At 40.7% G+C, this 12,594-nt stretch overlaps 2 protein-coding genes across 2 annotated transcripts; one reads left to right on the top strand and one right to left on the bottom strand.

Annotated features, from left to right (window-relative positions):
• The first annotated feature begins 3,966 nt into the window (after window positions 1-3,966).
• Window positions 3,967-4,530, top strand: LOC121054659 (E3 ubiquitin-protein ligase EL5-like). The gene has a single exon (XM_040524817.1). The coding sequence runs from the start codon at window positions 3,967-3,969 to the stop codon at window positions 4,528-4,530; it is 564 nt and encodes a 187-aa protein (XP_040380751.1).
• A 3,118-nt stretch (window positions 4,531-7,648) lies between these two features.
• LOC102708249 (E3 ubiquitin-protein ligase GW2-like) lies at window positions 7,649-11,230 on the bottom strand. The gene is made up of 8 exons (XM_006655742.3): window positions 11,008-11,230; window positions 10,854-10,905; window positions 10,733-10,778; window positions 10,516-10,597; window positions 10,267-10,423; window positions 10,092-10,185; window positions 8,975-9,041; window positions 7,649-8,577 (listed from the first exon to the last, which is right to left on the bottom strand). Exons 1-8 carry the CDS (start codon window positions 11,206-11,208, stop codon window positions 8,032-8,034), a joined length of 1,245 nt encoding a protein of 414 aa, XP_006655805.2. The 5' UTR covers window positions 11,209-11,230; the 3' UTR covers window positions 7,649-8,031.
• Window positions 11,231-12,594: the final 1,364 nt, after the last annotated feature.

The raw sequence follows: 12,594 nt of genomic DNA, 5'->3' as shown, positions 1-12,594 counted from the left end.
ATAATAATTGGGTACTTCATATGACAAAAATCTAATGATACCACTTTTAACACCCCAACCATGTTTTGCTCTAGACAGGAAGTGCTAACTAGATTACTACCAACCCTTATCTGCCAAGAAATTGGTGATGTTAGATCGAAGCCATGCAATGCATGCATCCGAATTCCAAAGCCCAAAAAACGACAATAATCAAGCAAGCTAGCTAAGCCAGTGGCGTCATGAATGATACCTATATAATATCTTCTTAATTTTAATAGGATGCACAAATGAATGATTTTGCTGTTGTTATCTTACTGTCATGGAGACAGGCCGTCAGTTTCGGCGTGTCTTTGTACAATTATGGTGATTGAGTGCTGCGTTTCATATGTGTGTAGTGCAAGGCAAGGCAAATGCGATCGACTCCCTGCTAATTGTTGCGTACACACGTGCACTGCCACTGACTTGCATATTGTCTCCAAAATTTTGGAAAAAAAAATCGCGCTTTTAGCAAAACTGTATCACCTCTGTCCTAAAAAAAAACTTTATTTTTTTTATTTTTTGCGTGCAGCGTATGCCAATCCGTCTTATTTACAAAATCTGTAAAAAAAATTCAAAAGAAATTCACGTGTAAAGTATTATTTATGTTTTATCATCTAATAAAAAAATATTAATCATAAAAAAATTTCAAACAAGACAAATAGTCAAAGATCATATAAAAACTGACAAAATAAATTTATTTTGAGACGGAGTAAGTATAAAAGTTTATAGGGATTCAATTGAACTTCGGAACTCAGGGAGCAACCTGAGAGCATCCCAACAATTTATCTAAATTTGGTCATCTATATTTTTATTTAGATGATTATCTAAAACAGTTTCATCCTTCATATCTCTTTGTACTCTAGCAAATCATTCATATATGACATTCTCCGTATTTCCTTCGAGGATGCAGAGAACATCCAAATAAGTTTCTCTCTCCTAATATAGATGGCATCTAAAAATAGATGATGAGATAAATATTCTGTCAGAGCTCATTTTTTATCTCTTATCTTTTATTTTTGAGATGGAGGATGAGATAAGATCAACTGTTGAGGATGCTACTGAAAACGCCATATTACTCAACGACATGTGTCTAAATAATTCAATATCTAAACTGTGATGATTAGCAGGTGTAAATATGATACCAAGAACACAGAAATCGATGTCGAATAAATGCTGTTTTCGAATCATTGGATTGGTATAACTGATTGCGGTTTGTCTAACCGACGCATAAATTGAAAATTTTAAATGTATCAATTGATGCATTAGTTCATCAGCTGGAGAGAAAAAATCGCAGATTAATTAGGGCGTAGCTGTTGCCTGCCTCCAATCATGGCGACAACACAGCCGCTACGAAAGGAACGGAGATACATTACTCGAAAGCGATCTTTTATCGTCAGAGAAAATGAAAAAAAATCTGATGAACTGAACAGCAGTGACAGGCCAGCACGAAGCAGGTGTAATAATAATATGAATTTGCATGGATTATATAATTTTTATTTGTATCCTGCACTTCCATTTCGAATCATATGCGTATCAATGGCGTATAAATATATATGTATTGAACAATATGAAATGATGGTTTGGTGAAAGGCTGGATTGCCTGGATACAGTCATGCAAATACTTGTCGGCAGCATTTTTTTTAAAAATAATACACGTTGCTTCGTCAAACTGCAACGTTTTTTTTTTTGCTTGTTTTTGGCATCTTACAAAAGAAATATGTGCAGTTGGTTTTTCTTTTTGAAGAGGGACAGATACAGAGTAAAGAGCATGTTTTGCCCGGTAAAAAAGTATCTATAAAAATGGAACCACTAATTAACATGTGATTGAAAATGGAGGAGAAAGTCTTATAGATATTGGAGCATCAGATTCGTGCATAGGTTCTTCTTCCCGTGCTAATTTACATCAATGGAAGAGGACGAGGTGGAGAACATATGAGCATTGGGTTTTAGTCCAACGGTCCAGAATTTACGAGATCAGGAGTTACTCGCTGACTTTTTAGTATTGACTAAATTTATATGGATTTTAATGAATCTAGACATATATATAAATTATATAAATTTATCCATGAATGATAAATTATATAAATTTATCCATGAATGAGAAAGTCTTACGGTATGAAATGGAGGTAACAGGATTTTATGCTAAATGTGATACAGGTAATCCCTTTTAAAAAGGTAAGTATGCTTTTGACCTCCGTTGTAAAGTCTAACTATCAATTTGATTTAATTTTTTCAACATTGTTTATTTGACCCTACAGGCTTTTTAAAAATGAAGCTATTATATGACCCTGTTTCGTAAAACCAAGTTGACGGTGTTAAGAGGCAAAAATACCATTTTATGCATGTGCAATTTTTCACTGTACTTATGGTATATAAAATGTGTGGTGGAAATTTTGACACAAATTTGACTTAGATTTGACAAAATAATGATTAAGTACACAAAATCTGTAAAATTTTTCAAGGGTACTTATGGTACCCTTGAAAGATTTGTCATAAATCTGTAAAACTTTTCGTCAAATATTTTATATAGATTAAGTACACAAAATTGGACTTAAATAAGCAAAACTATTAAGAAAGTATGGTAAATAAGTAAGGGCATAAACGGCATTTCAGCATAGGAATGTAACATCGTTAACTTGGTTTTTAAGGGATAAGGTTAAATGATAATTTCATTTCTGAAAAAATAGAATCAAATAAGTAAAGCCAAAAAAACCTGGTCAAAATAATAGTTGGTCTTTAAAATAGGGTCAAAAGTACACTCGTCCCCTTTCCCCTTGAAAAGGCAGTTTGGATTATTGTAGTCTGTAGATTAGTTTTTTGGCCAGACGTTGTGTTGTCCTTATTCGGCAGAAGGAATAAGTTTATTTCTCTCAATTTAACGTCGAGTCCGTCTGACCGCAGGTGAAATGGCCCATCTGGCCAGCTTGTGAGGAGTGCATTGAGCTGGATTTGCCATTTCTCCGTTTCGTCCTGGGCCGATCTGCACTCGACTTGTCAGGCTGGCCCAACCTTCATTTGATTTGCCTTTGATCAATTTGGAGACATTAACTATAGGATTTTTTTTTCTCAAAACATACTACGTTTATATCGTCCTATATGAGTATCTATTTTTATTCCTAATTAATGATATTTTGATATGCGGATGGATTCTTCTCTCAAAAAAAAAGAAATCCAAAAAATTAATGAGAAATTAACTCTCATTAATAGTGGGCCGACCTTAAAGTACGGATAGAAACAAAAACAAAATATTTTCTATCATCTCCGCACGATCTCTCCCACATGAAATACACGCACAAATTTAGCGACTAGCTATACCCGATATACCGATATGGAATCAGGGATTACAGGGGCTCATCTTTTCTTTTTTTAAATAAAAAAGGCAAACGATATTCTACAAATAGAAAATAATTTGTGAATAAAACTTTTATATATGTGTTTAGTGGTTTAAACAAATGCTAAAAAATAAACTATGATAAAAACATCAAAATTATCTTTAAATTTAAGGTTGAAAATGTAAATTTTGGCATATAAATAAGGATAAAGATGGGGTGCATGAATATATTGGAGCCTATTTTTTTCATAAAAAAAGGCTCAAAATTTAGAACAAGGATACACGTTGAACTATTGTTAGTCATGCTCAACTCTCTCCCTATGCCCATCCATGTTTATCTTTTGTGCAAATTAACCTGCTGATTTGACTACTGCTTACCTGGACAGATAAAAGCCCAACCTGTTGCATGAAACAAATTCATTCTACCACTGCGCTATTATTACAGCAAATAAAAATCTGGGGCCATTAACCAAATCTTGTTTGCATCCGTCCAATCTTAGCCGTCCGTTTCCCGATCGGACGGTCAGTGGACGGCCAGAATCTCTCGCCCGCTCGTGTGTGTCTTCTTCACCGGCCGTGTGCACGTCGTCGCACTCACTCGCGACACGCGCCGCGCCATGCTCGCCTCCTCCGCCGCGTTCACGGACAGACCGGCGGCGCGACGCGTCTACGGCGATGGCGACGGCGGTAACAGAGCGATCGTGCCGCTGTTCCTGGCCGCGGCGTTCCTGTTCTTCGTCATCTACCAGCTCTTCGGCGTGGCCGCGGCGGCCGTCGTCATGGCGCTCTTCTGCGCCTTCGCCCTCGCCGCGAACAACGTCAAGGTGACGCGCGGCTTCCCCTTCCTGCGCCGCCTGCCCCTCGGCGCGGGGGAGGGCCGTGCTGGTGGTGGAGGAGGAGCCGTGGCGCGGGCGGCCGCCGGGATGGACGCCGCGGCCATCATGGCGCTCCCGGCGACGTTCGGGTACAAGCGTGACCGGGCGGCGGCGCCGGAGGGGTGGGCGCAGTGCGCCATATGCATCGGCCTGGTGCGCGTCGGCGAGGCCGTGCGGCGGCTGCCGTCGTGCGGACACCTGTTCCACTCCGGCTGCGTCGACGTGTGGCTGAGCGCGCACGCGACGTGCCCACTGTGCCGCGCCGCCGTGTGCGCGGCACTGCCGGCGCCGGAGCTGCCTGTCTGACGGCCGCCGCGGTGATTGTTAACTCGATCGTGTCTTACAGTCTTAGAGAGAAGAACAAAGATAGTTTTTTTTACTTCCATTTTAGCGGTATTTGTTATGATTTAATTTATCTCAAATCTAGCCAACTTGTTCTTGATATTGGCATTTGTAAATTCCGTCTAAATTATTTCAACGTAATTTTACTACTCTTAAAAACACTCAACTAGTTTACTACTCCTAAACCCAATGCTATGGCCGAGTTCGTTCCCGACAGATTCTCTTTTTTCGCGCGCGTGTATTCCAAACTGTTAAATGATATGTTTTTTTTTTGAAAAATTTCTATGGGAAAGTTACTTTAAAAATCTAGATTAATATATTTTTCTATTTTTTTAGTTAACAATTAATTAATCATTACTAATATATTACCACGTTTTTCGTGCCGGTTAATAATAATACTGTGGAACGCAGAGAGTGCTGTTCATTATATTTTAGCCGTAAAAAAAATGATAGATTTAAGAGTATAAATTATAAGGATTTTGTTTTTTCTATTAGAAATTTGGTGACATTTGCTAGTTGATGTGTGTACTGTAAGTGTATTTGAAGCGTGTGTGCATAGGAGACAATCGTACTGTTTGGCACATTTGTTTACCAAGTTGTTTTACTATGTTCCAAATAATATTGTTAATTTGTTTCAAAAATAATTAGAAAAGGGATGGCAGTTAAATACTAACTTGGTCCTCAAATATAAGCATTTCTATAGTAGATATTAAGGTTAAGAAGAAAATACTATAGTGTATTTTAATAAATAAGGAATGGACGAGAATGAGAGAGGATAAAATAAGAAGAATTTTGAACGTGAAGCGATTGATGTAGCAAATAGTGTCAGATTTAAATACTAGAAATACTTATATTTCGTATGGGTAGCACGTACCAAACATCCGCTGTCTTCATATTTCTTCATTTACATCCCTATATACATGTAAAAATACAACATATATACATGGATACTATGACCGGTACCAATCCCTCGAGAACATGTATTGAAGTCATACCATTTGTAAGTTGATAGGATAATTTCATTACCTTCATGAGCAAGATCACGCCCTTCGTTACGATATAATTGGTCAATTATATCTCCTCTTTAACGAATAAAGCTCCCGGCCAGTTCTTATCAAACTTGAGCAACGCCTTTCTGCTCTCGTTCCAAACTCATTTTTATTAATACAACAGAGAGATTTTTGTTAAATAATGTGTTGTACTTGTCTGAAACTAAATTTGAACTACTCTTAATTTGATTGCCCTAATTTCTTGTTCCTGGTCACGGTTAAATCAATTTATGCGGAACTTAGAATTTGCCAAGACTTAGTACGGGCTCAGTACTCACTCTCCTCAAGATACTGCTGGAGTTTTATTCATTTGATACTTTGCGCGCTCGGCTGCCGCGAGGTCAAGGCCGCGTTCCTCCGCGTCTCGCGCGCCAAGCTCCTCGTCGCCAAGTACTGCGACGAGCTCATGATCGCCGGACCCGTCTACCACGTCGCCGGCCTCGGCTTCGTAAGCACTAAGCGCACATCGCATTCGCATCCCATTAATCGATTACAGTTACTTGCTCTGGTCTGGTCATAAACAAATAAATAGTGTTTTTGAGATTTCGAACAAGATTCAACAAAAGTTAAAAATTCGAATTTTATATCAAGATAAATTTATAAAATTCAAATAAGTTTGTATCTATAGATTATGACACTACTTTTCCAAATCAAAAACTACATAATGCCCCTCCATTTCATATTTTGTAGATCATTTTGAGTTTGTGAAGTCAAACATCTTTAAATCCGACTAAATTTATAAAACATATACTAACATTCACACTAAGGAGGCGTCCAGCATGTTATAGATAAGTTAACTTATCTCTGGCGCAAAAAAACGTAGTAATAGATTATTATATGATTAATTAATTACTAAAAAAATATAAAATAGATTAATATAATTTTTTAAAACAAGTTTTACAGGAATAAGTTAACTAGGGGCGGCGAACGTGGCCTAAATCCACTATTAAAATATATTTTTTATAGGACCGTGTATTTTGTGCTATAAATATCGCTATATTTTTCTATTGATTTGGCCTACCTTAGAGTAAACCTGAGTGGATTACATCATTGCTCTCCATTTTTATATGTAGGGGTTGTTTAGTTTAAAAAAAATTTACAAAAACATCACATCGAAAATTTAAACATATATTTAAAGTATTAAACTTAGTGTAATTACAAAACAAATTTCAGATTCCGCATGTAAACCGCGAGGCGAATCTTTTGAGTCTAATTAATCCGTCATTAGCACATATTGCTTACTGTAACGCTTATGGCTAATCACGTCCTAATTAGACTCAAAAGATTCGTCTCACTGTTTTCTCCATAATTGTGTAATTAGTTTTAATATTCATATATATTTAATGCTTCATTTAGATGTCTAAAAATTCGATACGATGATTTTAGAAAAAAAATTTAGGAACTATACGGGGCCGTAATCGTATTGATGGTAAAAATGTTATAAGCAAACATTGAATATTTATGGCCGAAGAGTAATGATTGGTTAATTATAAGGTTTACTAACAGCAGCTAAGCACGGATCAAGAGCTTAATTAAGCTACATATTTATAGGGTGTGTCGTCTCAGGTGTTCCCCAGGTGGTCGCCGCTGCTGGCCGACATCTCGCAGGCCATCCTCCGGGTGTTCGAGAACGGCACCATCCAGAGGCTGGAGACGGCGATGGTGTCGGCGTACAACTGCACGGCGGCGGCGGCGGACGGCGCCGCCGCCGGCGACCTGCACCGCCTCCGCCCCGAGAACTACTGGGGCCTCTTCCTCATGACGCTCTTCGCGTCCACCGCCTCGCTCGCCGTCTACGGCGTCCTCTTCCACCACGGCACCACCTGCGCCGGTGGCCATGGCGCCGTCGCCGGCTGCCACAGGAAGCAAGGTGAGCATGTTCACGAAGCACCTTCATCAACCTCAGGCTCAGTTGGGCATGGAAGAAAGGATACAGAGATGGTAGCAATAAACATGGAATGCGAGCTTACTGCTTGCATACCTCAACAGAAATAGTAATGAATAAAGTTAGCAGCCGTACATGCATACAGAAATGAATAAAGCTGTTTGCTTGATTTCATTCTAGGAACGGACAACTCAGTAGATCATAGATGTATACAGTGTGGTTCAGGAAGATCACCAGAACAAGAAGATAGAATCTTTTTCATATTTTGTATTTACACCATGTCTGCAACATCATCAAGGAATCAATCTTTCTGAAGAAAGAAAGAAGATAATGAACAAAGGGCAAAGAAGACTGCAAATGTGCATTTTTATCCCACTATATTCACAACCTCCAAGCCTAGCTTTTTTTTTTCCCTTATCTGTTTTGCCTTTAGTCCTATGTTTTGTATGTGACAAAAGGAATTCTAGGAACAATACTACCCAGCTGAAACAAAAAATAACAATAATAAAAGGAGTAAACCACTGCCAAATGCTACCGCCAAGTTAACCCTGGAGAACTAGCCTTGGCCCTAGAATCAGCCAATGAAAGAGCCATGGCCAGCATCATCTGTTCTTCAAAAGTATCAGGAATACCGCCTGAACCAATGTCCGATCCACCTGAATTGGCAGCTCCAGCCTCTATTGTAAGATCAGAACCGTTAAAGCTGCTACTGGCCTCGGCCAACTCTGACCACCGCTCATTAGAATACTCTGCACCGTCTCTTGCTTGGCGTGCTCTGGTGCTCGATGGTTCTTCAGACCTAGTGCCTGAGGAACCACTCCCGTTTACGGTCAGATCCTCCGTAAACGATCTGTCTGACCTGCTGAGAATATCACATCTCGACGAGTGGCAAGTAGCAGTGCTAGAAGTTTCTCCATACATTTGCTGTTGCTCGGCTAACGCTGCGACTGCACAAGCAAATCCATTACTGGAAGAAGCTGCTTCAGCTGGAATCGTAATGGACCCATCAAAGCTTCTTGGAGGAAGTATTGGCGAGACAGCGTTAGCACAGGTTGGATTTTCCAAGGCATCCTGATCCTGTTTAAAGAAACAAAGTTCAGATTGGAAACTGTTAGCATGATAAATTGATGAGTAATGCTGCATTCCTCCCGTTCACAAGCAATCACTATGAAGTTTACAACAATCCGATTCTTATCAAGAAACGTGTGTGCAGAAACAAATGCAGGTTCACGTATCAAGAACTGAACCATGTTCAGGTTTAATTCAAGAAGCAAGTGCTAAATTTGCAGAAACTCAAAAGGATATGATGGGAAATATAGGCAAATGAGATGAAAGAGACATATTACACAGATGGAGATGGTACATTTGTAAAAGATGTACCCCACTAGAACAGGAATGGGTTATGCATTTCAAAAACAAGTTAAAGAGATTATTTATTTATACAAGTGAGTTCAGCAACATCATTTCGATATACCTGCATAGAAAGCCAAAGTGCTTCGACAAGCATAACTTCTTCAAGATCCATGTCGAGATTATTATTCCTGCACTTTAAGGAAATTATCAGTAATTGTTCCCAGAAAATTAGCAATTGTGGCATATACTAGCACCATAAAGAGGAAAAATTTAATTAAGCAAGGAGAAGTGGATAGCAGGATGCCATCAAACAGATGTAAGAACAAATAATCTTTTTCAATATCAAAATCACCTACAAAAAAAAAATTAATGTTATGACCTTTGCAGAGCCCATAAGCATAATACATGTTTGCCCGTTATACTTCTACAGAATAGAATGTGTTCTAGAAAAGTCAAAAACAAAAATAACTAATCACTCATTACACATTTGTGGTGTACTTGTGTACAACAAACATTATGTCTATTAAATTTATCATTGAACAGTGAGGAAGAGCACCAAAATCAAGGTTCTAAGGGCCTACATAACTTATTTAGTTGACTGAAAACAACAAACAAAAATCTTAGGAAGAAGTCTGTATTTGTTCGGTCAACTCTGCGTGCTGTTTACTTTTTGTCTCTCAATTCCAAGAACAGACAGAATTGGTCCCTCAACTATTAAGACTATACAAATATGTCCCTGGCTAGGTACATCGGTGGGTTTGTCCTATATGGCATCCTATTGGGTTGAATAGGTGGCAAACAAGTCACAGAAATAAGAAGTAACTGAACCTGTTACACTATCCATCTAGGCTTATTATTTTCATCTCCTTCCTCACTATTTGTTTTCTATTGAAAAGGAAGAGGAAAAAACTAACATGTGGGTCTGCATGATGTTGCAGATGACATGGGGAAAAAAAGGATGATGTGCCATTCAAAACCACTTGAAAAACAGGTCCAGGAACAATATTTACATGGTTTTGATAGTTGATGGATGTGTTCTGTCTAATATTGGGGTTGAGGGACAAAAATTAAAACTATATGCAGAATCGAGGGACGAAACATAGGCTTTTCAAATCTTTAAATAAAATGGTAGTAATTGTCATTGAGGTACTGCCATGACCTTGATCTAGAATGCGTTGGTGCAACGACAAACATGCTACTTTTACAGAGTACAAGCAAAAATCAGAACCAGTACGCACCGCAGCTGCTTTAAGCGTTCAGAAGTCTTCAACAGCAACTCTGCATGATGCACTTGAGATGAGAGCATATCATTGTCCGGCCCACTGCTTTCAACTGTCAACGGAATAGACAGGGTCAGCAACTGCACAACAAAAGAACAACTAAGAACCAAAGTTGGTATATGCCAGTACACACCTATGGTGGATGCGCCACCAGTATCACAATGTTCAACTTGTACAGTTGTTACTGCATTGGTCAAAGCATCAGTCTGCTTCTTCTTCATCCGCTCAGCATCATCCTGGAGCTCCTGCTGCCGCATCCTGATCTGCGCCTCAATCACCCTCTGCTCCTCCTACCCACACCACAAGTCCCAGCTCCAACCAATTGGCAAAAATACACAAAAGAAGATAACACTGGACGAAATCACGTTCTGCGGACACTCACAATCTGCTCATTGCCCTTTTCCTCCTTCGTCTTGACGCCGCGGTACTCAACCGCATAACTCGACATTTTGCAGTAAGGGCACCTTACAAGTCAAGGAGCAACCAAACAAGACTGCGCATAACCCATGGCACACAGTTTTTCTTACATCAAAAATGAAGAAGAGCTCTGAAGAACATCTAGGCTAGATAAAAATATATGAGAATTGGACTAAGGATACTGCGTCGGCCGGCAAGAGGTAGGCGTCCTCATCTGGAGGAAACACTCTGCAGGCAGTGAGGCACCATTACCAATCTAATCCACAGCCGACGAAGACAACATCAACAATAACACTAACTCACCCGTGCAAATTCCTTTAGCGCAGCACTTGGACCGGTTGAGGCTGGGATAGAACTGCAATCACAAGGGGAGAAACAAAGCGACAATCAAACCATGGCGCCCATCGATCCACCACCAGGAGGATTAAGACAGCGGGGGCGAGGAGAACGTGCGAACCAGGAAGCAGATGGGGCACTCCTCGAGGTCGGCGCGGTGGTCGTCGGAGCCAGGGTAGCAGGGGGCCAGCTTGGCCTCGAGGATGAGCCGGCGCAGCTTCTTGAGGTCGATGTCCGGGTGCGGGTACAGCCCCTGCGGCCGCGTGTACCTCTCCTCCACCGCCGGCCGCCGCCTCCTCCTCCCTCCCACCTGGTTCCCCATCCCCTCCACCACCACCACCACAACCACCCAACCCCAACTCCCCAAGCCTCCAAACTCCCCCCAACTCCTCTCCTAAACCTCAACCACCGCACACCCACCCCCCGCAACCGCCGCCGCCGCCCTCACCACCACCGCCGCCGAGGACGAACGTAAGAAGACGAGCGAGCAGCACGGGAAGTCTTCCGCCCGAAGATACCACAGACTCCTCCCTCTCCTCCCACCGCCACGTCGTCGTCGCCCCCTCCGACTGCTCCGCCGCACGCCGGAAAGCAGATTCCCCCCACCCACGCCACCCGCCCCGCCCGTCTCCGCTCCCCTCCTCCTCCTCTTTCTCTCTCTCTCTCCCGCCGCTAACCCGCCTCGTCGCTGTCTGCTTATCGCGTCAAACTTCGCTAACCCCCGGCATTATCCACTCACTGACACGTGGGGCCCAGGACGGAGCGATGCCGACGTTGGCCCACTGACGTGTGGGGCCCGCGAGGGAGGACTCGGCGACCGGTAGGGTGCAGGCGAGGATGACTATAGAGGGGTTGGGTTAGTTTAGTTGGAGTTTTAACAAGTGATTAGATTAGTCGTTGTTCTTTTTGTGGCTAAACTGAATTAGTGAAGTAAGTGATCCTGACACACAATCTGGGTTACTTGTCCTGTTTAGCTTAATAACCTGTCTGGCAGATAGAAAGAAGAACGGGGTGTGAATGGATGCGTGTGGTCTAAGGTTGGCCATGTTTTCATCTTTTGGTTTGTGCACGTGATTAGCAGTGATTGGCCAGGCAAAGAGGAGTTCTTGCAAGTGATTTAATTTTTCCTTTTGTTTTTTGTGTTTAGGTCCAAGCATGTAATGGACCTACTTGTATATTTCACTCCATCGGTTCTGTTTATGTTTATAGTCTAAAATTTAAATTTCTAATATTAAATTTAAAGTTGATTTTTAAAAAAAAATCACAGAAGTTTATTTTATTCATAGATTATTTTTTTTAATAAGTCGTTTGACTTTTTCTATAATAAAGCCAAACATTACGAGAAGATTTTGCCGTGATAGGAACGTTGATGCGTTTATCCTAGCAGGCTAGTACTGAATTTGTCTTACTGTTGGACAACCTGGTGGGATGGCACCAGGTTTTGCCATCAGGAGAGTTAGTTTGTTAGTTTAGCCTTTCTACCTTTTGTTCAGTGAAGATGCTTATAGTTGGACATAAACAGATGCTGTTTCTTCTTTTCTTTAATAGAAATGGGGGGCTTTACCTCCTTGCTAAAGAAAAGTTTGTAAGCAAATCAAAGACATGGTTTGAGGTAAACATAAGAGGTAAGAACAGCACTGATGGATTTATACAGTTAATAAATTAATTTTGAACAATGTATAAATGCATGTCTCATTGACATATGCAT

This window comes from Oryza brachyantha, chromosome 6 (assembly GCF_000231095.2).
Source record: "Oryza brachyantha chromosome 6, ObraRS2, whole genome shotgun sequence".
NCBI lineage: Eukaryota > Viridiplantae > Streptophyta > Magnoliopsida > Poales > Poaceae > Oryza > Oryza brachyantha.
Note: the sequence above shows the minus strand (reverse complement) of the source record. Positions and strands in the feature narration are given on the sequence as shown.

What these genes read in the sequence shown, in the direction of transcription:
- LOC121054659 (XM_040524817.1), top strand. Translation starts at nt 3,967, where the DNA reads ATGCTCGCCTCCTCCGCCGCGTTCACGGACAGACCGGCGGCGCGACGC.
- LOC102708249 (XM_006655742.3), bottom strand. Translation starts at nt 11,208, where the DNA reads ATGGGGAACCAGGTGGGAGGGAGGAGGAGGCGGCGGCCGGCGGTGGAG. An exon ending in CGCTAAAGGAATTTGCACGG is followed by an intron (nt 10,779 to 10,853) that starts GTGAGTTAGTGT and finishes CACTGCCTGCAG; the next exon opens with AGTGTTTCCTCCAGATGAGG. An exon ending in CACTTTGGCTTTCTATGCAG is followed by an intron (nt 8,578 to 8,974) that starts GTATATCGAAAT and finishes TTCTTTAAACAG; the next exon opens with GATCAGGATGCCTTGGAAAA.